This window comes from Anomaloglossus baeobatrachus, chromosome 3 (genome assembly GCF_048569485.1).
Source record: "Anomaloglossus baeobatrachus isolate aAnoBae1 chromosome 3, aAnoBae1.hap1, whole genome shotgun sequence".
NCBI classification, from domain to species: Eukaryota; Metazoa; Chordata; class Amphibia; order Anura; family Aromobatidae; genus Anomaloglossus; species Anomaloglossus baeobatrachus.
Genome location: NC_134355.1, coordinates 571694394 through 571719193, shown reverse-complemented (window position 1 = coordinate 571719193; position 24800 = coordinate 571694394). Strand labels below are relative to the sequence as shown.

Sequence of the window (24800 nt, the reverse complement as noted above, 5' to 3'; positions counted from 1 at the left end):
CACTTGCCACAGGTGAGTTTAAATGAGAATCACATGCTTGAAACAAAGTTGTCTAGCCACAATTTTGTAAAGGTACCAACAATTTTGTCAAGCCCATTTTGGGTGTTTTCTGTGAAATTATGTCCAATTTGCTTTTCATCTCAATTTTTTTTGTGTTGTTCCAATACACACAAAAGGAAATAAACGTGTATAACAAAACATATCTAATTGTAATAAATTTCTAGGAGAAATACAAAATTGTTTAAAAGAACTAAAGTCCTCAGTGGTTGATACCTTTTAATGGCTAACAGAAAAGATGGTAATAATAGCAAGCTTTCCAGACTACTCAGGTCTCTTCATCAGGCTCAATATATATGAAGAAGAGACCTGAGCAGTCTGGAAAGCTTGCTATTATTACCATCTTTTCAGTTAGCCATTAAAAGGTATCAACCACTGAGGACTTCAGATCTTTTAAACAATTTTTTATCTCTACTGGCTAACACGATACAAAGATATATTTTATCTGTAGGAGAAATACTTCATTTTTTGGTACAATTTCAAGGGTTCCAACACTTTTAACCATGACTGTACATAAAAAATGTCTCAAAGTGTATTTAACGAAATAAAATATGATATACATCTCTACATTATGGGAAAAGGCTCAACTTAGCAGAACAGCACTAGACTGAGCCCTGTAGATCTAAAGAAAAGATCATATCAAAGATAGGAAACACCATGTTGCAGATAAGATACAAAAAATAGTATCATCATAATGAATATATACTGTATAATTTATTACCTTGGGATATGGTGGACTGAAAGAGGTAATACTCAGGGAGAGACAGAAGGGGCTTCATCAGGAATCTCTGAATATTACCTCCTGTGGACCACCATGTCTATGCTTTTCTGTTGTTCCAATATACAAAAGGAAGAAATATTTGTCTAGCAAAACATCTGCAACTGCAATGATTTTCTGGGTGAAATTTTTTTATTTTCTGTAATAATTTCAAGGGTGCCAACACTTATTACATGATTATATGATACATTTATATTCCATTATAAATACACAATACCAAAAGACACGGTCGATCCTGTGCCATATTTACAATATGGATACAGCCATATACAGAATATTTTGTAAACAAAGAAGGAAGAATCTGTACAACGACTGAGTTGCAAAAAGCTTAAATTTTATTAGTACAAAAGCATCATAGCAAATAGACAATATATAAAAAAGTAGGGACAAGTGGTGTAAAGCTGATTTCAACAAATTAAGGGAAGAGCTTAAATGTGTAGATTGGGACAGAGTCATGGTAACTGGGGATACCGAACATAAATGGGGAAAGTTTAAGGATATATTGCTAGAGTCCTGTAAAAAACTTATACCCTCTGGTAATAAAATGTCCAGGAATAAAAAGAAACCACTATGGATAAATAAGACTGTACAAAGTATAATAAAACAAAAACAAAGGGCGTTTAACATCTTAAAGGCTGAGAATACAGAAATAGCATTGCAGGAGTATAAAGATATCAATAGGCAATGCAAAAAAGAAATCAAACAAGCAAAACTAGCTACTGAAACAAAAATCGCCAATGACATTAAAATAAATCCCAAAATCTTTTATAAATACATTAATGCCAAAAGGAAAACAAAGGATAGTATCGGACCCTTAAAATATAATAACAAGTTAGTTATAGAGGACAAACAAAAGACTGAGATATTAAATAGGCATTTCTCATCTGTATTCACCAAGGAACTGACTGTACCAGGGATCATTCAACAAGTGAAAAATCAAAGTCCACCACCCGATATAATTAATTTAACACAAGATGAAGTACGCCTACGTCTGAGTAAATTAAACATTGACAAATCCCCAGGGCCAGATGGCATTCATCCACGAATATTGAGGGAATTGAGCTCCGTAATCGACAGACCGCTGTATCTCATCTTTTTAGACTCACTTGTAACAGGGTTGGTGCCTCAGGATTGGAGGATTGCTGATGTGGTACCGATATTTAAGAAAGGTAAGAGGGTAGATCCAGGCAACTACCGTCCAGTAAGCCTGACATCAGTAGTATGCAAAGTTTTTGAGGGCATTTTAAGGGATGACATGCAAAAATATATTGCAGAAAATAATATGATAACTGACAAACAGCATGGATTCATGAAAGATAAGTCGTGTCTAACCAACCTGTTGGGGTTCTATGAGGGGGTAAGTGCAAACCTGGATATTGGTAATGCAGCTGATGTGATTTATTTGGACTTTGCAAAGGCATTTGATACTGTACCACATAATAGCCTTATACTAAAGCTCCAGAAGCAAGGACTAGGGGACACAATATGCAACTGGGTAAGGAATTGGCTAAAAGATAGGAAACAAAGAGTAGTCATAAATGCTACATTCTCTAAATGGGCTATAGTCAGCAGTGGGGTGCCGCAGGGATCTGTGCTAGGACCAATTCTTTTTACTCTCTATATTAATGACCTTGTGGATGGGATTGATAGTACAGTGTCAGTCTTTGCCGATGACACCAAACTATGTAGGATATTAAAAACTGACCTGGATAGTACAATATTACAAAAAGATCTGGATAAGATGTCAGAATGGGCAGATACTTGGCAAATGAGATTTAATGTTGATAAATGTAAAGTAATGCACCTAGGACGGAGTAATCCTATAGCTGCGTATACATTAAATGGAAGTAAACTCGGGACTACAGAACAGGAGAAGGACTTGGGTATTCTCATTACAAATAAGCTGAGCAGCAGCACTCAATGTCAGGCAGCAGCTGCTAAAGCAAACAAGATTCTAGGGTGATTAGATCTAGGGAGAGATTAGATCCCGTGATCCCAACGTATTGTTACCCATCTATAAATCACTTGTAAGGCCACATCTGGAATACGGGATCCAGTTTTGGGCTCCACATTTTAAAAAGGACATTCAGAAGTTAGAGTCAGTTCAAAGGCGGGCAACTAGACTATTACAAGGAATGGAAGGCCTCCCATATGATGGCAGATTGAAAAAGTTAGATATGTTTAGCTTAGAAAAAAGACGTCTCAGAGGAGATCTCATTTATATGTATAAATACATGTGTGGTCAATATAAAGGACTGGCACATAACTTATTTCTTCCGAAAACAATACTAAGGACCAGGGGGCACTCACTGCGAGTGGAAGAAAAGCGATTCCGACACCTAAATAGGAAAGGGTTCTTTACAGTTAGAGCGGTCAGACTGTGGAATGCCCTACCACAAGAGGTAGTAATGGCAGATACTATAACAGCTTTTAAAAAAGGGCTGGATGATTTCCTCAGTACACACAACATTGTTGGTTATAAATGACTTAGTGACTAAATGTACAACTGGTGGAGGAAGGTTGAACTAGATGGACCTAGGTCATTTTTCAACCTAAGTAACTATGTAACTATGTAACTATGTAACTCAGTCGTTGTACAGATTCTTCCTTCTTTGTTTATTTATATTCCATTATATAGACAGTGTTTTTTAGTTTGTTCTATGCTATGCCTGACTATTTTGCCTTAGTTTTTGCCCACTCTGGTTTATACCCGACCTGTATAACCTCCCTTGCCAATTATCTCCACCTACCAGCAGCCTGCATGCAGACATGTCCCAGAAGTTCAGACACCTGTATAAAGGTTGAGGAATGAAGGCGAAGGCTTTTCTGGGACCTACTAAGAGAAGTAAGCTAGTGAAATGTCTGTCCATGAAAGCGCTTTTAAAGGGAATCTGTCACCAGGTTTTTGCTCCCCCATCTGAAAGCAGCATAATGTAGAGAGACCCGGACTCCAGCAATGTGTCACTTACTGAGCCGTTTCCTGTCATTTTGATAGAATCAATGTTTTCTCTGCTTCAGATCTAGCAGTTATACAGAGCTCGTGAATATGCTGGACTACCTGCAGCACGCCAAGTAGTCCTCTAATTATAATCTACTGCTGATTAATCAGTAATTTTATTAAAACTACACTAAGCAGCCTAGTAAGTGACACATCACTGGAATCAGGATCTCTGACCCTACGTTATGCTGCTCTCAGATGGGGGAGCAAAAACCTGGTGACAGATTTCCTTTAAAACTACCAAGAACAGCTCACACTTACACGTGACCGCAGTATGATGCAATCCTATGCACTTGCATTATGTCATGAGGTTGCACAAGAACACAGCAAATTTTGGTCTCACAACCAGTATAGTGGTCAAAGTCACCATGTAACCCCAGCCTTAATCCCTGTGGAGAGAGTCAGCACATGCTGATTCTATATGGATTGGAGGTCCCTCTTGTTCTTGGTACCTGTAGAAATAAAGGTGGATAGAACCTTTTCCCCCAAGTAACCCAACATGCTATAATAACCTATGTGACTGATAAGATATATAAAGAGTTTTCATTGTACTGTATAAACTCTTAATCAAAGAAGGAAAAAAGAAAAAAAAAAGGACATAAATGGCAGAAGTACCAACATTGCAAAACTATCCAATGAAAAAAAGAGAAGAGGCCAGGTTGGCACAGTAGTCCGTAGTTCTCCAGCGCTCGGATCGGACGCTAGCCACATGATATAAGTAAAACATATGTAAAGAGTTACAAATGTGAACTCTTTAAAGGGAACCTGTCACTTACAGTTAATCAGATATACAGTTAATCGGCAGGTTAATAGCTTTCTGAACCCGACTGGCTCCCTTACTTAGAGCCCTGGTGCCGGAAGGAAATGAACATTATTCTTCCCAGCAGCGTTTATCTTCTGGTCATAGGATTGGTGCCAGAGCGGGTTCAGTTACCACTCAGTGTATAGTGAGTGGCGGCTGTAACTTCACCTCTGAACTGACTGACAGCTGGATCTAATGCTGAGCTGTAATGTGACCAGGCTGTCAGTCAGTGCTGGGGGCTCGATTACAGCCGCCCCTCACTATACACTGAGCAGTGAGTGAACCTGTTACGGCACTAACCCCATGATCAGAAGCCAAATACTGCCAAGTGGAATAAAGTTAATTTCCTCCCAGCAGTGGGGCTCTACGTGAGGGAGCCAGACAGGTATAAAATGTTATTAACCTGCAGATTAACTATCTGCAGGCTTAGGCCCTGTGCGCAGTTGCTGTTTTTTGCCGCGGATTTCCTGTGGATTTGCTGCATTTTTCGCTGCATGTTATGTTCATAACATCTCTGCAGTGATTCACCAGCAAAACCTATGGGAAAAAAAAATGCTGTGCGCACTATGCGGATTTTGACAGCTGCATGTTTTGCTGTGGGACTCCCGCAGCAAAAACAATTGCATGTCACTTCTTTTCCGCACGTCGCTGCGTCATTTCACTCCATTGACTGCCATGTAATCGTGAAATCCGACAGGAAATAACGCAGGCAGCAAATTCTGTGCGGTTCACTGCGTTTTCCTGCGTTATTCTCTGTGGTATTTCGCGGTTTACCTGTGGTAATGTACATCGCTGCCTGCGGTTTGCAGGGAAGTGATGTCATTATGCCAGGAAGAGGAAGCGGAGCAGAGAGTAAACACACACACATCACAGACATAGACATACAATATACACACATATCGCACTCACACACAGACATATAGAATACACATAGAAAGCAAACGGACATATAGAAAAAAAACACGTGGCCTCCGTCGTATTTTTACCGTCCTGCCGAGGTAAGCACACAGCGGCGGCCCAGTATTCTCAGGCTGGGGAGGGCGAGGGGCAGGGTTAATGCCCCCTCCTCCCGCAGCCGAGAATATCAGCCCTAAGCTGCCCCGGGACTGTCGCATCCATAATGCAACAGTCCCGGAGTGTCTTCCTGTTGCCGTGATGCAGTGGCAATCAGGGTAATATAAGGAGTTCATGGCGGCGGATCGCCGCCACTAAGTCCAGGCTTGATCATGGCAGCGTCTATGAGACCGCTTACATGATCAACCCGTAAGTAAAGTGAAAAAAAACACACACCGAAAAATCCTTTATTTTAAATAAAACACAAAAAAGCCCCTGGTCCACCCCTTTATTAACACCCCCGAAACACACAGCTCCAGTGTAATCCACGTCCTGCGATGCTTGCATCTAGCCGCGACTGACACACAGCGCTGAATGCAGCATCGCAACGAGACAGACTGCAGAGAGGTAACCACAGGTCATTTCCCACGGCCGGTAATGTGCAACACACCACCGCTCAGGAGAAATGCAGCGCGTGCTCACAGGGACTCTATCTATCCCTCTATCTATTCTTCTATCTGTCTATTTATCTATTTGCTATCTATCTCAGAAGGAAATTACTTTTTTTTTTTTTCAATGTGCTTTATTGCATTGAATGCATTAAAGCACATGTACCAACCCGCACACGGCAGTACCGCGAACAATACTGCGGTAAAAACGCAGCAAACCGCATGCGGTTTTTGGGTGCGGCTTGCCGCGGGTTTTTACTGCGGGTGCGGTAGTCTTTCAGACCCTGCAGAATTTTCTTAAGAAAATTCCGTTTTCCAGTGCGCACAGGGCCTAAGGCTATGTGCGCACTAGAGCTTTTTACCTGCGGATTTACCCGCGGATTTGCCCCGGAAATTTCTTGAGAAATGTCTGCAATCTTTGTGCAGACATTTCCCATGAAATTCAATGAGAAAAAAAAATAGTTGTGCGCACTGTGCGGATTTTTCTCAAGAAAATTTCTTGAGAAAATTTTAATCGAGAAACTTTCTTGAGAAAATGTGCATGTCCATTAATTTCCGCAGGTACCTGCGGTATTCCGGGGGTATTCCGCAGGTAGCAATGATGTGCGGTATACCACCGGAATAGCCGCGAATTACCTGCGGGAATGCTCATCGCTGCCTGCGGTTTTGCAGGAAGCGATATCATTATGCCAGGAAGAGGAGGCGGAGCAGAGTAAACACAGACGTCGCACTCCCTGGACGCCGCACAGAAGCACTTCCGTGCGACCTCCAGGTGCCCGTGCAGTCTGTGTCCTGCTCCGGCCTCGCGGCTGCCTGCACTGCAGGGTGTCAGTGTCTGCCCGCAGTGTCAGCAGCCTGTCACGCGGCAGCGCAGGCAGACACTGACACCCTGCAGTGCTGGGAGCCGCGGGGATGACGATCGCTGCTGTCAGGAGGTGAAATCATTACCTGCTGTGACGATCTCCTGCCTCCTGACGTCACCGCGGTCACTGCTGTCTATGCCCGTCTCGCGAGCGGCCCGAGACTGTCACTAGCGGTGACGTCACGGGCTCTCGCGATACTTCTGACAACGCGGCGGGCATAGAAGTCAGTGACAGCGCTGACGTCAGCAGTACAGGAGATGATCACAGAAGGTAATGATCTCATCTATGCTCCTGATGGCAGCGCTCGTCATCCCCTGCAGTGACCTGAGCTGACCTATTGATGTTAGCTCAGGTCACTGCATTGCTCTCCCAGCCAATGGGGAACATTCTGTTCTTCATTGACTGGGACAGCGACTATGGTATGGATCGCCGTGCCCCCCCCCCCTTATTGGATTACGCCGGACGTGGAATTGATTGTGCTCTTTTCAATAAATTGGTTAAAGAGGGAATGTTTTGGGGAGTGTTTTTTCAAATAAAACTTTTTTTGTTGTCTATTTTTTAATTATTACTGACTGGGTTGGTGATGTCGGGTATCTGATAGACGCCTGACCTCACCAACCCCAGGGCTTGATGCCAGGTGACATTACACATCTGGCATCAACCCCATATATTACCCCGTTTGCCAACGCACCAGGGCGCGGGATGAGCTGGGGCAAAGCGCCAGGATTGGCACGTCTAATGGATGCGCCACTTCTGGGGCGGCTGCGGCCTGCTATTTTTAGGCTGGGAGTGTCCAATAACAGTGGACCTCCCTAGTCTGAGAATATCAGACCCCAGCTGTCCGCTTTACCTTGGCTGGTGATCCAATATGGGGGGGACCGCACGTTTTTTGTTTTAAATTATTTATATAATTTAAAATAACAGCGTGGGGTGCCCACTGTTTTGGATTATCAGCCAAGGTGAAGCTGCCAGCGGTGGTCTGCAGGCTGCAGCCGTCTGCTTTACCCTAGCTGGCTACAAAAAATGGGGGGACCTCACGTCGTTTTTTTTTAATTATTTATTTATTTTATGGCTAAATACAAGGCTAAGCACCCTTTAGTGCCACATGAAAGTCACTAAAGGGTGCCAGCTTAGAAAATGCAGGGAGGTGGAACATTATATAGGTTTTTCTCATCTATCTATCTATCTATCTATCTATCTATCCCTCTATCTATCTATCTATCTATCTATCTATCCCTCTATCTATCTATCTATTCATCTATTCATCTATCCATCTTTCCCTCTATCCATTATCTGTCTATCGATTATCTTTATTATTTATTGCAGGGACAAACCTGCGGTAAATCCGCGGTAAATCCGCGGCAAATCCGTGGCAAAACCGCATGCGGATTTGGTGCGGATTTTTTCCGCAGGTCCGGAAATCTTTCACTGGCAGAAGTTTCTCAATAAATTTTCTTGAGAAACTTCACATTTCTAGTGCGCACATAGCCTACTAGTGTTTTTTTCACATGACAGATTCCCTTTAAATTAAATCTATCATTTTCCAAAGAACATTTAGAGAATAATCATAGCAGTACGATGATTATGGTTAGGCCTGCTCGGCTGTTTCTGTAATCCTGACTATCTTTGTCTGCACCATGCAGACAACTGATCCTAGGACAAACATGGGAATACCCCTTTAATAGTTCTGACTAGCACCAATTTCTCTTTAAATGAGACTCTGAAATATTCATAGATAGCAAACTGATATTTTTGTGAGCATTTCCCATTCCCATATCATTTTACTTCTGCTCTCTGGGGTTTTTTTTGTTGTTTTTTTTAAACATTTTACACTTTAGTTTATGGTAAAATTACCCCTGCAGTATAAATATAAGATAGTATAGGCAATCCTACCTGTAATAATGGTGTTCCCCTCATAGTTGAAAGCACAGGAGAAAATCTCATCTGAGTGTCCCTCCAGCACCTGAACACACTGCCCCGAGTGCGGATCCCAGAGGCGGGCGGTCTTATCAGAGCTGGCCGTTAAAATTCGGGTGCCTTGGGCATTGAAACAAATCTGGAATACATATGAACAAAGTGCCATTGTTTAGGTGTCTGATAGTTAGAAAGAAGTCATGGTAAAGCCAAAGCACAATACATTGTGACACAACAGCAATGTAACATTAAAGTCATCTCCTTAAAGTGAAAGATGCAAGACATAAAAGTCGCCAACAATCTGATGACTTAATAACTGTTGAGTCCAAACCTCCTCTGAAAGTAACATTAGCACAGCTTTAGGCTATGTGCGCACTAGGCGTTTTTTGACGCTGCGTTTTTTGTGCGTTTTTGGCTGCTTTTTTGTGCACTGCATTCAATGAGTGAAAAACGCTGTGAAAAACACAGAAATAATTGACATGCTGCGTTTTTGTGGTCACCACAAAAACGCAGCTACAAAAAAACGCTGTGTGCGGACAGCACTTCTGAAAACCCATAGACATTGCTGGGGAAGCAATGTCACAGCGTTTTCTGCATAAAAACGCGGTAAAAAACGCTGCAAAAAACGAAGCAAAAACGTCTAGTGCACACAGGGCCTAACATCACCAAAGCTCAATACCAAGCATGGGATATAGTGGTATGAAGCCACCACCACTGGACTCTGGAGCAGTGGAAAAATGTTCTATGGTCTCTGTCTTTCATCTGATAGATGAGCCTGGGTTTGGTGTATGCCAGGAAAACGTTACCTGACCACATGCATTGTGCCAAGTGTATACTTTGGTGGAGTAGAAATAATGTTATGAGGTTGTTTTCATGGGGCGACCATGACATCTTAGTTCCAGTGAAGGGAAATCGGCATTTTGCATCACCGCCGGCGGTCTTTGCTCACTTTCATGGACCCGTAGAAGTGCACGCCAGAGCGAAACGGCCGAAGTCCTGTGAAGGCCCGCACCCAGCCTCGCCACTGCAATTTTATGCACACAGATTGAATAAAAAGTTTTTTCATTTATTTGGTTCCTGGAGTTTTGCCTCTCCTGTTTCTTCTACTCTTGCACATTGGATGGATTACTTTTTGAAGCGTGCACCCATGACTAAGTTCAAGCTTATGGAGGATCTGAGTCGCCTCTCGGCTTCTGATAAGGGCACCCTTTTTGGTGCAGGACCGTATTTTCTCTTTTTGTTGTTGAATGTGTAGAAAAATGGTTGGATTCCTAAACGTATCACAGGATATCATTGTTCAAACTCTTTTTTCTACCTGAAAATCTACACTTCACTTGTATCTCAGTTACTCATTTTAAAGGAGTTGTCCACGGCTAGGACAACCTAGTCTCGTTCCAGATGTTTCCCCCAAATAAAATAGCTCATACTCTCCTCCTCTAATGGTGCCGTTCCAGCAGGGCTCGCGTTTACTGGGCTCACGTGAGGTTGACACATCATGCGAGCCTCGCACCCAATTACTGCCAGCTTCTCTGTCCTCGCCTTCAGACAAATGGGTTAATTTGTTGCGGATGCCGCTCACTTCCTGCTGACTCCCCCTGCGTCCGAAGGAGGGGAGAGAAAAGCCGGCGGTGATTGGGTACGGAGATCGCATGACATCAAAACCTCACGTGACCCCTGAGAATTTGAGCCCCAACACCACTGGAACAGTGCCACCATGGGAGGCAGTTATGATATTTTTTTATCTTATGTGGGAGAAACATGTGGGATAAAAAGGAGTGGACAATCCCTTTAATTCAAAAATAGTGGCATGCAGAGGTCAAATCATGGAGATTCTATCAATGTCCAAATATTTCTGAACGTAACTTCACATTGGGATTTCATAAAAGCTCCTGTAGGTGTAATGTGGAGGTATCCAGTTACATGTTTCCATATTAGGGCTGTGGAGTGGAGTCGGTAAGCCAAACCTGCGACTCCGACTCCTCAATTTCCCTTGCAGCAACTCCAACTCCACGACTTCGACTACCACATATATTGCTTACATTTAAGTGAAAAATGTATTGTAGTACAATGTGAACATCAGACATTTAATCATTTTTATGATACAATAATCAAGATATTTAGATAGAATATAAAATATATTTATTGGAATATAACTTTAGAACACAAAAAACTGTAATAAATTGTAAATATGTAATACACTATGTAATATAGATTTTATTTTTATATATATATATATATACGGCATATACACACACACACACACATACATAATGTAGTAAACTATGTAAGTGGCAAAAAACAGTTTTCAACAAAAACATACTAACTAACATTTGTGCAGTCTATGAATTTGTTGTAAGAAATAGAATTGCCTCCATCAGAGCCTCATTCGCAGATGACCTCAAATCTGACCTAATAATTTTAAGGCTAGAGAAGAACCTTTCTACAGTAACTTGGGTTGGAGGAAAAGCCGTAACCTCATGGGCAACATCTCTAACAATTTCCGGGTATAAAGGAATTGCCTCATGCACAGTCAGTTTTGATGAACAGTTGACATTTTCTATTTCTTTGAGAGCAAGTGAAAAATTTTGCTGAAATATGGTCAATCTGCTGCTATAGGAGACGGAGTGAAATCTTTTTCCTTGCGGCAATGCTTTGCCTGCTCCATGTCATCCAAATACTTGTCAAAGTTAAACTCTTCATCTCATGAGGATGAAGATATGGCAGCAGTAGCACTGTCAGGACCCAAGTCCTCTTGCACCTAGCAGTCCTGTAGCTGCTCATCCTAACTGCTACCTCAGTCAGAGCTTCTTTTCCTTTAGTAAGCTGTTGATCATCAAGCAGTATACGATGACTTGGGTCCACATAAACAGCTGCCAGAAGAATTTTATTTTCCAATAGCTGTGTCTCTCTCCGTTTCATTGAAGCAGAAATGCCATCTGCGATTACACCTCCTCTTTGGGACAGGCAAAATAGCAAGTTCTTCCACTCCCTTATGAAAATGCCAGGAGTTAAATTCTCAGCTTGTAATATTTTAGTCACGGTAAATGGGTGATTTAGCAATTCCTTCAATTCAGCCACCCCTGTCCATTGACCTTCATTTAAGGCCGCTTTACACGCTACGATATATCTAACGATATGTCGTCGGGGTCACGTTGTTAGTGACGCACATCCGGCCTCGTTTGACATATCGTAGCGTGTAACACAAATGAACGACTGTGAACGAGCAAAAGTACTCACCTTATCGTTGCTCGTTGACACGTCGCTCATTTTCAAAAAATCAAACGTCCTTCTGTGCTCTGGTTGTTCATCATTCCCGAGGCATCACACGTCGCTCCATGTGACACCCCGGGAACGATGAACTGCAGCTTACCTGCGGGCGCCGGCAATGCGGAAGGAAGGAGGTAGGTGGGATGTTTACGTCCCGCTTATATCCACCCCTCCGCTTCTATTTGCCGGCCGCTGTGACGCCGAACGTCCCCCCCACTTCAGGAAGAGGATGTTCACCGCCCACAGCGAGGTCGTTCAGGAGGTAAGTACGTGTGACAGGGGTTACCGACTTTGTGCGACACGGGCAACAAATTGCCCGTATCGCACAAACGATGGGGGCGGGTGCGATCGCACATGCGAACGCACGATAAATTGATACGTGTAAAGCAGCCTTTAGGGTTACCTGAGGGTTCGCCATATCTATAAGAAACGGTTTTAGTTCAAGCAATCACTCAATCATTAAATAAGTGCTGCCCCACAGAGTGGCTTGATCGACAATTGCCCCTTTCCCAGCATGTCTCTTCAAGATGGAATCAATTTTAGGGGTTCTGGCGGCAATAACCAATTTCCTCACTTTTCCAATCAGATTTCCAGCATGTCCCTCTTGCAGACTATCTCTTATTTCCAGCTGCAGTGTGTGCACAACACAGCGCATGTGATGAACATGAAAGTGTTTTGAAGCAGATTCAACAAGATCATCTAATTCTAAAGTATCATTTTGCGGTTCTTCTGATGTAATATCTGTCTGTACCTCAATTACATGAACAGCGCTGTGGCCTTCCATCTCAAACATACTGAATCCTAAATTTTCTTCTAGCTGTTCTTCGTTACTCTCATTGATCAGTTTAATTGTACTTATCATGTTTGAAGAAATTGTCCGTTATTTTTCTCATCTGCTTTTGCTATTGAAAACATTATCTATGAGCTCAAAAATCTTTCAGGTGATGCGGTTTTTTAAAAAGCTGATCTGTTTTTGCAGCTGAAAAACGTATTCTCATAAAACGCAGCAAAAACGCTTTGTGTGAATGAAGCCTTAGGCGGGCTTTGAACACTATGATATCGCAGGTGCGATGTCGGTGGGGTCAAATCGAAAGTGACGCACATCTGGCGTCGCTGTCAACATCGTAGTGTGTAAAGCCTTTTACATACGATTAACGAGCGCAAAAGCGTCGTTATCGTAGGATCGGTGTAGGGGCCGACATTTTCATAATGCTGCTGCTGCGATGTTACGATGTTGTTCCTCGTTCCAGCAGGCAGCACACATCGCTATGAGTGAATCCGCTGGAGCGAGGAACATCTCCTACCTGCGTCCCGGACGGTTATGCGGAGGAAGGAGGTGGGCGGGATGTTTACGTCCTGCTCATCTCCGCCCCTCCGCTTTTATTGGCTGCCTGCCGTGTGACGTCGCTATGACGCCGCAGGACCCGCCCCCTTAGTAAGGAGGCGGTTCGCCGGCCAGAGCGACGTCGCAGGGCAGGTGAGTGCATGTGAAGCTGGCGTAGCGATAATGTTCGGAACTGCAGCAATCACAAGATATCGTACCTGCGACGGAGGTGGGGACTATGGCTGCAGCGTCGGTAACACATTGTTACCGATATTGCAACGTGCAAAGCCCGCCTTAGATCAGGAATAGAACAGCCATTTATAGGACATTTCATAACTTTTCCAAATTCCTATTCAGCACATTCTGCATTGAAGTACTGTACCCAATTTATTATATATTTTAGGAGTCGGAGTCGGTTTTATATTGACTCCGACTCCACCAAAATGAACACCGACTCTGACTCCGACTCCACAACTCCGACTCCACAACTCCGACTCCACAACTCCGACTCCACAACTCCGACTCCACAACTCCGACTCCACAGCCCTGGTCCATGTAGTGTGTCTGACAATTAATTCTGCTATTAAATGTATCCATATTGTCGTTGTAGCACATGAATAGTAACTGGCATAACATCTTTCAAGGGTATTTCCTAATATTTTATTTACTTCTGTACAAATGTGAGCAGTTTCCACACTTGACATAATAAACTACCAAAGAGCGAGGAGAGACTGCTTCAGGAAAGAACAATCAGACAGTTTTTATGAACACATCTCTGCCGATGCTCCATGGCTGCCTGCATGTCCTACGGGCGACGCTCACTCCAGCACATATACGGTAGCACATTTACTAGTAATACAGCAGAGAAGCGCTGTCTGACATGTGCCCCGGTTACTGATCAGGAGGGGGAGCCGGCAGTGTGAATTATTGATAAACGGTGTTGTGAGAGCAATGGGTCTTTTACAGCCCAGCGCAGAACACATCTAACAAAGCTGTGCAGGCTGGACATGTGCCAATATCATGTCTACACACATTCATATTTAATCACCACTGAAGGAAAACCGCTGTGTACAAGATCATGTGTAAAAAACAATGTACAATACATAGTGATCTGAGAAATGAATCAAGTAGCTCTGAAAAATCTCATATAGACAAAAACTGGCTGTGAACTGGGAACCCTAGAGTCCGAGAAGAAAAATGAAAAATGCTCATTGTAAGTATCCCCCCTTTATAAATCACGCGGCTTCACAGGTTAAATACAATTCTTCCACACTTGCCGCTTATAGTCCAATTACAAGATCAGTGCCGCATAGCTTTAAACTTTTCAGGTGTATAGATGCCTTTAAATTGCCCCCATAACCTGGCATTCATTCATATATTCCAGTAGCATGCTTATTAAGTACTGGAATTATACACATTTGTGAAAAATCAACATATACACAGCACCTTGCTGTATGCTAATGATCCAGGACTAGTCCAGAGAGACATTTACTGACTGACAGTATTCCGATTCCCATAGCTGCACTGACAGTCCATGATTCCCAGGTCTTCAGTTTCAGCTCATTCCAGCATCTCGATGCCCTATCACAGTGGACTAATAGGAAAGCTATGAGAGGAGAAAAGATGGCGGTAAGAGTGCAAACTGTGCAGGGACTGTCAGTCAGATCCAGGGGGCGTGAATGCAGTTACTGAAGCCAGACTGGTCTCAGTGAGCAAACCCCTCTGCGGACCCCTCCAGAATCATCCGCATACAGCGAGGTGCATATATACGTACGGCAAAGAACTGCATATGTTCAAAACATCAGAGGTACAGTGGTGCTTGAAAGTTTGTGAACCCTTCAGCATTTTCATTATTTCTGTATAAAATTGACCTAAAACTACATCAGGTTTTCACCACAGTCCTAAAAATATAGAGAACGAGAAACAGATCAAACAAATGAGTCAAAAATATGAGACTTTGTTATTTTTTAAATGATAAAATGATTCAATATAAAATGATTGTGAGTGACAAAAGTATGTGAACCTTTAGAATTAGAAAATTAAATTAGAGTCTGGTGTTTTCATCCAGTGGGAGAACAATCAGGTATGAGTGGGTGACCTGTTTTATTTAGGGAACAGAAATCTATCAAAGTCTGATCTTCATCACACATGTCAAATGTCTATAACACAATGTGATATCAAAGTGTAGACTGGAGGAAAAACGGGTTTAAAAACCGCGCTAGGAAACCACGAGCAAGGATGTAAATGAATATTTTTCTTTTATTTAGATAATTCCAACGCGTTTCGGAGACCCATCTGTCTCCTTCCTCAGGGAAAAAGAATCTTACAGTCAATGAGGAGTTGTCCTTATAAAACAACATACAGACAAAAGGAAAAAAAAAAAAAAAAAAAAAAAAAAGGGAGGGGGGTGTAACCAATCTTGACGTCATCACTCCATGTGCTGCAGAGTGATGACTCATTTCCACGTGGAGAAAAGCTGCATCATGATATAAACTTCACATATTAAAACAAATATTTAAAGTGCTCTAAATGTGAAAAGATAAATAAATGAGTATCTTATTTACCCAATAATTTGTCTGTGTTTTTTTTTTTTGTTTTTTTTTTTTATTTTGGAAAGTGAGAAAACTAAAAATGTGCATGTATGTATATATATAAATTATGAATGTGCATGTATGTATATATACAGACAAATCCAAAAAAAACAAACAAAAAAAAAAAAAAACACAGACAAATTATTGGGTAAATAAGATACTCATTTATTTATCTTTTCACATTTAGAGCACTTTAAATATTTGTTTTAATATGTGAAGTTTATATCATGATGCAGCTTTTCTCCACGTAGAAATGAGTCATCACTCTGCAGCACATGGAGTGATGACGTCAAGATTGGTTACACCCCCCTCCCTTTTTTTTTTTTTTTCCTTTTGTCTGTATGTTGTTTTATAAGGACAACTCCTCATTGACTGTAAGATTCTTTTTCCCTGAGGAAGGAGACAGACGGGTCTCCGAAACGCGTTGGAATTATCTAAATAAAAGAAAAATATTCATTTACATCCTTGCTCGTGGTTTCCTAGCGCGGTTTTTAAACCCGTTTTTCCTCCAGTCTACACTTTGATATCCTTTGCTCAGACACGGGGCCGCTGCTGAACCACTAAAGCACTCATCCACGTTCTCTAAGGGGTTGTGACTGGCACAACCCAGCCAGGTGAGTGTGTTTTAACCCTTTCCCTCTGCCCTGTAAATCGGGTAAGACCCTATTGCGCCTTTTCTCTCCTACTATAGCTTCTCTATAACACAATGTGATCAGAGCCTGAAAAAAAAGTTATGTTAGATCATCTAACCAATGAGATCCCTACTGTTCTCTAAAAAAGTAACCTCAGTTTTTAATCTCCAGATCATATGACTGTTTATATACCTTATAGAAAGATGCATGGAGTAATAGACCTTATGTTCGGCCATCGCCCCATACAACGTGGCAGTCCTGGGGAGTAGAGACCCAAATAGATGTTACATTCAGCCATCAACCCATATAACATGGCTGTCCTGGTGAGAAGAGACCCTAATAGATCTTATGTTCAACCATCTCCCCATACAACAAGGCTGTCTTGGTGAGGAGAGACCCTAATAGACCTTACGTTCAGCTATCGCCCCACACAACATGGCTTTCCAGGTGAGTAGAGACCTTAATAGACCTTACTTTCAACCACTGCCCCATGCAACATGGCTGTCCTGGTGAGCAGAGACCCTAATGGACCTTACGTTCAGCCATCGCCCCATACAACAAGGCTGTCCTGGTGAGCAGAGATCCTAATGGACCTTACGTTCAGCCATCGCCCCATACAACAAGGCTGTCCTGGTGAGCAGAGACCCTAATAGACCTTATGTTCAGCTATCGCCCCACACAACATGGCTTTCCAGGGGAGTAGAGACCTTAATAGACCTTACTTTCAACCACTGCCCCATACAACATGGCTGTCCTGGTGAGCAGAGACCCTAATGGACCTTACGTTCAGCCATCGCCCCATACAACAAGGCTGTCCTGGTGAGCAGAGATCCTAATGGACCTTACGTTCAGCCATCGCCCCATACAACAAGGCTGTCCTGGTGAGCAGAGACCCTAATAGACCTTACGTTCAGCCATCGCCCCATACAAGGCTGTCCTGGTGAGTAGAGACCTTAATAGACCTTACTTTCAACCATTGCCCCATATAACATGGCTTTCCTGGTGAGTAGACACCCCCCTGCTCTTGGCTACCTAAATTTGTGGTGAGACCCCCATCTGGTGACATTCTGTTTGTGATTTGCATTATGCAATATCAAGAGTTTGATATGTTGTATTGAATTTAGAAACTGGAGTCTGAAAGCAAATTCATGAAAAGTTAAGGGTGGACACATCTCAACCTAAACTGCTGTGATTCCAGTGGTTGGAGTCTTGGCAAGAACGACATTAGCATTATATTTTTAAGAGGCTGAGTTAAGTGATTACCTTGGAAATCTCTCCATCGTGACCCTCTAATTTGGCTAAGTACTTCCTGCTGGCTGCATTGTATACCCTGCCGGTCCCTGTTGAAAACAGAAATATTACAGAGAATTGTACGGTAACGCTTACAGACCGGTGTAACGAGGCACTTTTGACCATGGTTAACGATAATTCTAGACTTTACCTAAATACCAACAGAACAAATGAATCCCCAGCAAAGCTTTCCTGGACCTGCTATCAGCAAAGTGGCGAAGCCTGTATGTAATCACCATAAAGACATTGTAAAGCCCTCGACAGAGGCAGATACCGTATTTGTATAGCAATAAATGTGAATCATGCTTTTCATACACTGTATGTACTTATAGGGAAGGGGGTACAGACATGAAAATATTACGTTGTTGATTCATTTCTACAGAACTTACAGATCCTTCTGACTTTTACTCTGTACTTTAAGACCTTTCCATTGTTCACAAGAATAAAACATTTCTAACATGTAGGCATAGTGGGAGCATTAATCGGGGGCCTTGCGTGGTTTGTACGTAGAGCCTTGCCGCACTTCTATTACAGCTCAGCCTCCTCCTACGCACAGTCATCAGCTCTTTTGTGGACAGCTCCATTTTGTGACCTTGTTTTCATAGTGATATAAGTTGGACAAAGTGTATACTGGCTCCGTGAGATAACAGTAATGCCCCGCTGCATTTATCGGGTATATTTCAAGCTTGTCCTTGTGAGTAAGAGCACTTAATTAAATTGTACATGCATCATGATGAATTTGCAGAGTGGGGCATCCGTGGCCCAGAATTCTATACATTGTGATACATTCACAAAGCGAACAGCCTATAGAAATATTACAAATCAGGAGATTATATTTCTGCTGAATTAAAAGGATATAAAGAGATTATAGAGGCTGTCCTCCCTGCCCAACCTCCTTTTCTGAGCAGATCCCAGGATGGTGAAATGACCAGAGTAGCTGGAAGAAGGTGACTGTGACAGCATGCAGTGAATTAGGCCTAAGACACACGGCATGAAAATAAAACATCGCATTCCACTCGGACCAATATTATCGTATGTCCCAGCACCCATAAGCGATTATTTTTTCGGCCCCAATCGGACCAAGAAAACAATTGCAGCATGCTGCGATTGTAATGCGAGACTCTTTCTCTCGCACCCATTCAAGTCTATGGGGCGAGAGAAAGATCGCACTGCACTCGCGGTACACCGGTCGGTGTACCTTGACCTTCATTTGACCTTCGTACCAGTTATTGCTCTGTAACTTAAGACTAAATTTCTCAAGTGTCAGATCCGCATCTGTCTCATAGCTCACAAACTTTCTCCATCTGTGCGACCCAATCCAGCTACAAAGCTCCATCCTGAGACAGCAATACAGTCTCAAGATAGATACATAGTTTCTCTTTGCTCGTATTCTTCCCACTTCACCTAGCATGTGCTATCTTCATAATCTCCTGCAGTCAATGATGCTACATGTGCTGACATTGAGAAAGGAGTCATATAATGTGTTCATTTATTTTAAAGTGTCTAACACTGTGGCCCAGTTACATCCCCTCTGAGTAAAATCTGTCACAATGACTTTAGGATAGCGGGGATCCGGGGCACCGAAGCGGTCGCTCAGGGGGACTCTATGCTATCTCTAATCTCAAGGATACTCCTGAAGGAGGAGAGGCCTGAGTCTCCTTCCTGGCCCTGCTTCTCACAAGTCCTCATCTGATTCCCCTTCCCCCCAGGGAGGGAAGGGGTAGGAGTGTGTTGAAACCACAGATAAAGACAGACAAGGTTAAAAAAAACCAAAACAAAACAACAAAACAACAGGGGGTAAACTACACAACAGCACCAAGCAATAGGCACAACTAAAGCACAAGTTTCACCAGAGAGCCTGGAACACCACACCTCACAGACCAACCTAGAATAAACTATAACTGGCATGTATAGAAGGATTCCACCAACATAAATGGGAGGGGAGAAAATGTGATTGGTCTCTCCCCACAACATGTGATTAAAGGAGCAAGCAAACTAGCAGAGGTTAACACTTTCTAGCCTGGCTATGAACGAGCACACAGCAGGTCAACACCTGAGTCTGCCTGTGTTGATCCTATACAACAGAGACACCATCGGGTGGAGTGTCAGAATCTGCAATCTGAACAGAGTCCAATGCTGCCATGACAGTCGGCAAAGTATGTGCAAAATTCAGTGTGACAAACTCATAAGCTGATAAGATGACTTGTTTTGTGTGGAGTCTCCCACATTGTGAAACATACCAAGGATCACAGGCCCTGGCTCCATGACATCACCGTTCAGAGCACACTGCCGACTGCTGGCTGAGCCGCTCATAGCCCAGACAGGAAAAATCCATACTCTGTGCGGATTGTAGCAAGAAGTAAGGAACTGGAGGTAACATCACCACTAGGGATGATCAAATATCTCAAATATTCGGCTTTGCGAATATTCGACGAATAGGTCGCCGCTATGCGAATATTCGATGCGCAATGTAAGTCTATGGGAGGCCCGAATAGTTCCGAATAGTTGTTATTCAGATTTCCCATACTTACATTGCGCATCGAATATTCGCAAATAGTCGAATAGCGGCGACCTATTCGGCAAATATTCGCAGAGCCGAATATTTGAGGTATTCGATCATCCCTAAATCACCACATATGACAGCTCAGCAACAGAGCAGAGTTTTCATAGCAAGAAAATTATAGTTTATTCATTTCTAATAGCCTTCATAATGCTTTAATAATCTGAGCAGCTAGAAATCCCATTTAAGAGCACAGATGTACCACAATGCAGAGCAGGGAACCAATTTACTGCAGCATTGTGAGAGTAAGATTCGGTTACAAAAACATCTCTTCAACTATCAACACATTAATGTAGTTTGGGGGCTCATAAAAAAAATGAATAAACAAATGGAAAATGGTGCCCACTTCACAAAGTGACACTGCATCAGCTCATTATGCTGTACTCTGCCTTTTCTGGTAGTCCCATTGACAATGAAAGAAACGGATGCGGAGGATGAGCAGCGTCTGCGATTTAAGGAGGGGCTGCAGAGCGCTGTTCTCAGGATTGCTGGAAGTCCCAGTGGATGGACCCCTAGGGATTAGCAAGTTATCCGCTAACTGATATAGAGGGGATAACAATTTTTGTGGGTTTTTTTAAGAACAATCCTTTAAAGGGAACTTGTCATCAGAAATTGAGCTTTAAACCTAAAAGTTTCCCCCTCTGCAGCTCCTGGGCTGCATTCTAACTAGGTTCCTGTACTTTTTGTGCCCCCTTTTAAACCAAATTAAACACTTTATAAAGTTGGCTCTCTTGCGTCCGTTACTGTCCCTCCTTCTGGTTTACGCCGTCCCCCATTGCTTCATTTCATAGATCAGGACGCCGCCCACAGCGCCCGAGGTCCCGTGCATGCGAGGACTGCTGGTGACGTGGTCGCAGGCACGATATTTTGGGCGGCGCTGTGAATGCATCACAAGTGCCCGCCCATAATACCGTGGCCGCGCTCTCCCCTTTGCCTCCTGCGTTCTGCGCAAGCGCTGGCCAAATGATCCGACATCTTGCCCTGCAGCAGGAAATAGATGGGAGGAGCGGATCAGGCCACCACAGGTTACGAGGAGACGCTTGCGCAGAACGCAGGAGGCAAAGGGGAAAGTGCAGTCACGAGGTTATGGGCGGCACTTGCTGATGACACTCACAGCGCCGCCCATAACCTCGTGCCCGCGCAAAGCGTCACCAGCGGTCACACGTGCACACTGTGCACGGCACCGCTACAGTCGCACAGCGCATGCGCGGGACCACGGGCGCCCAGGGGCGGCGTCCTGAGGTTTGAAATTCAGCCTTCGGGGGCGGCGTAAATCGGCAGGACAGCAACGGACACCAGGCAGCCCGCCCCCATGGATAATTTTCAAAATTTGCATACGAAAAGGTACAAGTTTATAAAGTAATTATTTTGGTATAAAAGGGGCCACAAAAACTATAGGAAGCTTGCTAGAATGCAGCCCAGGAGCTGCAGAGGGGGAAACTTTTAGGTTTACAGGTAAATTTCTGATGACAGGTTCCCTTTAAGCCATTATTTTTTCACTATAATCTTTTGCTCATACAAGAAAATTGCCTTTTTTTTTTGTTTTAAGCAAAATGGAAAGAGCAACCCCTATAAAAAAAGACAAGAACCCCAGATATCTCGCTGAAATATGTGCTGTAGTCCATATTAATATCTAGCTGTATAACTTGACATTCACTTACTATGTGGCAGCCTTTAGGCGAGTTTCACACATCCGTCTTTTCGCCGGATTGGCGGTTCCGGCACACTCCAGTACAGTGTGATACAGTACAATGGCAGCACGGCAACTTCCGGGTCACATAAGAGCATGTGACCAGAGCTTGTCGCGCTGCCATTGTACTGAATACACTGTACTGGAGTGTGCCGGAACCGCCAATCCGGCGAAAAGACAGATGTGTGAAATTAGCCTTACTCTAAAGGCCGCTTTACATGCAGCGATTTATCGTGCGATTGCTCATCGCCCCCATCGTTTGTGCGTTACAGGCAATTAGATGCCCGTGGCGCACAAAGTCAGTAACCCCCGTCACACGCAGTTACCTCCCGAATGACCTCGCTGTGGGCGGCGAACATCCTCTTCCTGAAGGGTGAGGGACGTTCGGCGTCACAGCGACGTCACACAGTGGCCGCCCAATAGAAGCGGAGGGGTGGAGATGAGCGGGACGTAAACATCCCGCCCTCCTCCTTGCTTCCGCATTGCCGGCGGCCGCAGGTAAGCTGTGTTCATCATTCCCGGGGTGTCACACGGAGCGATGTGTGCTGCCTCGGAAACGATGAACAACCGGAGCACAGAAGGCCGATCGATTTTTTGAAAATGAGCGACGTGTCAACGAGCAACGATACTGTGAGTATTTTTGCTCGTTCACAGTCGCTCGTAGCTGTCACACGCTGCGATATGTCAAACGATGCCGGATGTACGTCACTAACGACGTGACCCCGACGACATATCGTTAGATATATCGTAGCGTGTAACGTGCCCTTTAGGGTATGTGCCTACAATCAGGAGTTGTAGCAATAAAAGAGTGAAGGAACGGCATCTTACAAGGAGCGATGAGTAAAATAAAAAAAATCGTTATTCAAAGCATTTTAAAAACACAAGAAAAACTGCAGCATGTTAACACTGATGCGTTTCTGGTGCACAAAAAGACGTCCTTAGTCATAGGATTAAGGACGTCTTTTTGTGGGCCAAAAACCTGTCAGTGTTAACATGATGCAGTTATTTTAGTATTTTTAAAATTATTTGAATAAAAATTTTTTTTGTTTTACTCATCGCTCCTTGGAAGATGTCATTCCTTTACTCCTTCATTTCTACCTTTCTGGTTGACGCCTTACCAGAGGATCTGGCACTCATTTCCCATTTCATGGACTGAAACTGCTACATACCGCGTGGTGAGCTTCCCCTTTTTTCTTTTGGTTTCCAGGACTTGTAGCGTTTTGGACGCAGCGTGTTTTCCCTGCATCCAAAACGCTGCGTTGTACATTGCAAGCACGGGATGGGATTTATAGAAATCCTAAGCCCACTGTGCATTTTTCCACAGCACGAACTGGCCTGTGGCACGGCTTTCCGAGCTGCAGCATATCACTTTATGCTTGCAGAGATGCAAATTTTGTCAAAGAAAGAATACAGCAAAAATCTGCTGTGCCTAAAACCCTGATTGTGGGCACCGATGCTGCATTCTACTGCAGAGAACACTAGCATCTAGAAAAGCAATGTGACCGGATTCTGGACACGTACCCAAAGTCATGCCTTTCTAGTAATTCACTGTCTAGGCATTAACCAAAAATGTTTAGGTAATTGCAACTGGTAGTGGCTGACAATTCCAAAAGTGCCCCACTTTCTGATAGTTCTGGTATGAGCACATGGCGTCATTTAGACACTGGCAAAGACGCCGCCAGAGTCGTTATAAAATGACTTTTGGAAAAAGAAAAGTGTATGAGACCTCATTGAAAATGTTGTATAAAAGACAAAAGAAATGACAAAGAAGATGTTTCAGGAAAAACACCTACGGGTTTGGCGGGGTCTACCAGACACCGCGTGCACCACACGAGACAACCTGTCATTTTTGATAGCCCCAAAAAACTCTGTATGAACTTAAGGCCGCTTTACACACTGCGATATCGGTACCGATATCGCCAGCGTGCGTATCCGCCCCCATCGGTTTTGCGACACGGGCAAATCTGTGCCCGTGTCGCACAACATCGCCCGGACCCGTCACACTACTTACCTTCCCTGCGACGTCGCTGTGACCTGCGAAACGCTTCCTTTCTAAGGGGGCGGTTCGTTCAGCGTCACAGCGACGTCACAGCAGCGTCACTGAAGCGCCGCCCAGTAGAAGCGGAGGGGCGGAGATGAGCGGGACGAACATCCCACCCACCTCCTTCCTTCCTCATTGTGGCCGGGAGGCAGGTAAGGAGAGCTTCCTCGTTCCTGCGGTGTCACAAGGAGCGATGTGTGCTGCCGCAGGAACGAGGAACAACTTCGTTACTGCTGCAGTAACGATATTTGAGAATGGACCCCCACAACTTCGTTACTGTTGCAGTAACGATATTTGAGAATGGACCCCCATGTCACCGATGCGCGATTTTGTACGTTTTTGTGACGATGCAAAATCGCTCATAGGGGTCACACGCAACGGCATCGCTAAAGTGACCGGATGTGCGTCACAAATTCCGTGACCCCAACGAGATCACTTGAGCGATGTCGTAGCATGTAAAGCCCGCTTTAGGCTCAAGGTTTTGGGATATT

The 24800-nt window shown here is 43.7% G+C and overlaps 1 protein-coding gene across 1 annotated transcript in view; it reads right to left on the bottom strand.

The window, feature by feature from the left end:
* DAW1 (dynein assembly factor with WD repeats 1) overlaps positions 1–24800 on the bottom strand; it is a 124739-nt gene that overhangs the window by 7697 nt on the left and 92242 nt on the right. The window contains exons 11-12 of the mRNA XM_075338688.1: positions 17992–18068; positions 8894–9056 (exon numbers count right to left, since the gene is read on the bottom strand). Coding sequence (XP_075194803.1) covers positions 8894–9056; positions 17992–18068 — 240 coding nt within the window. The remainder of the gene's footprint in view (positions 1–8893; positions 9057–17991; positions 18069–24800) is intronic.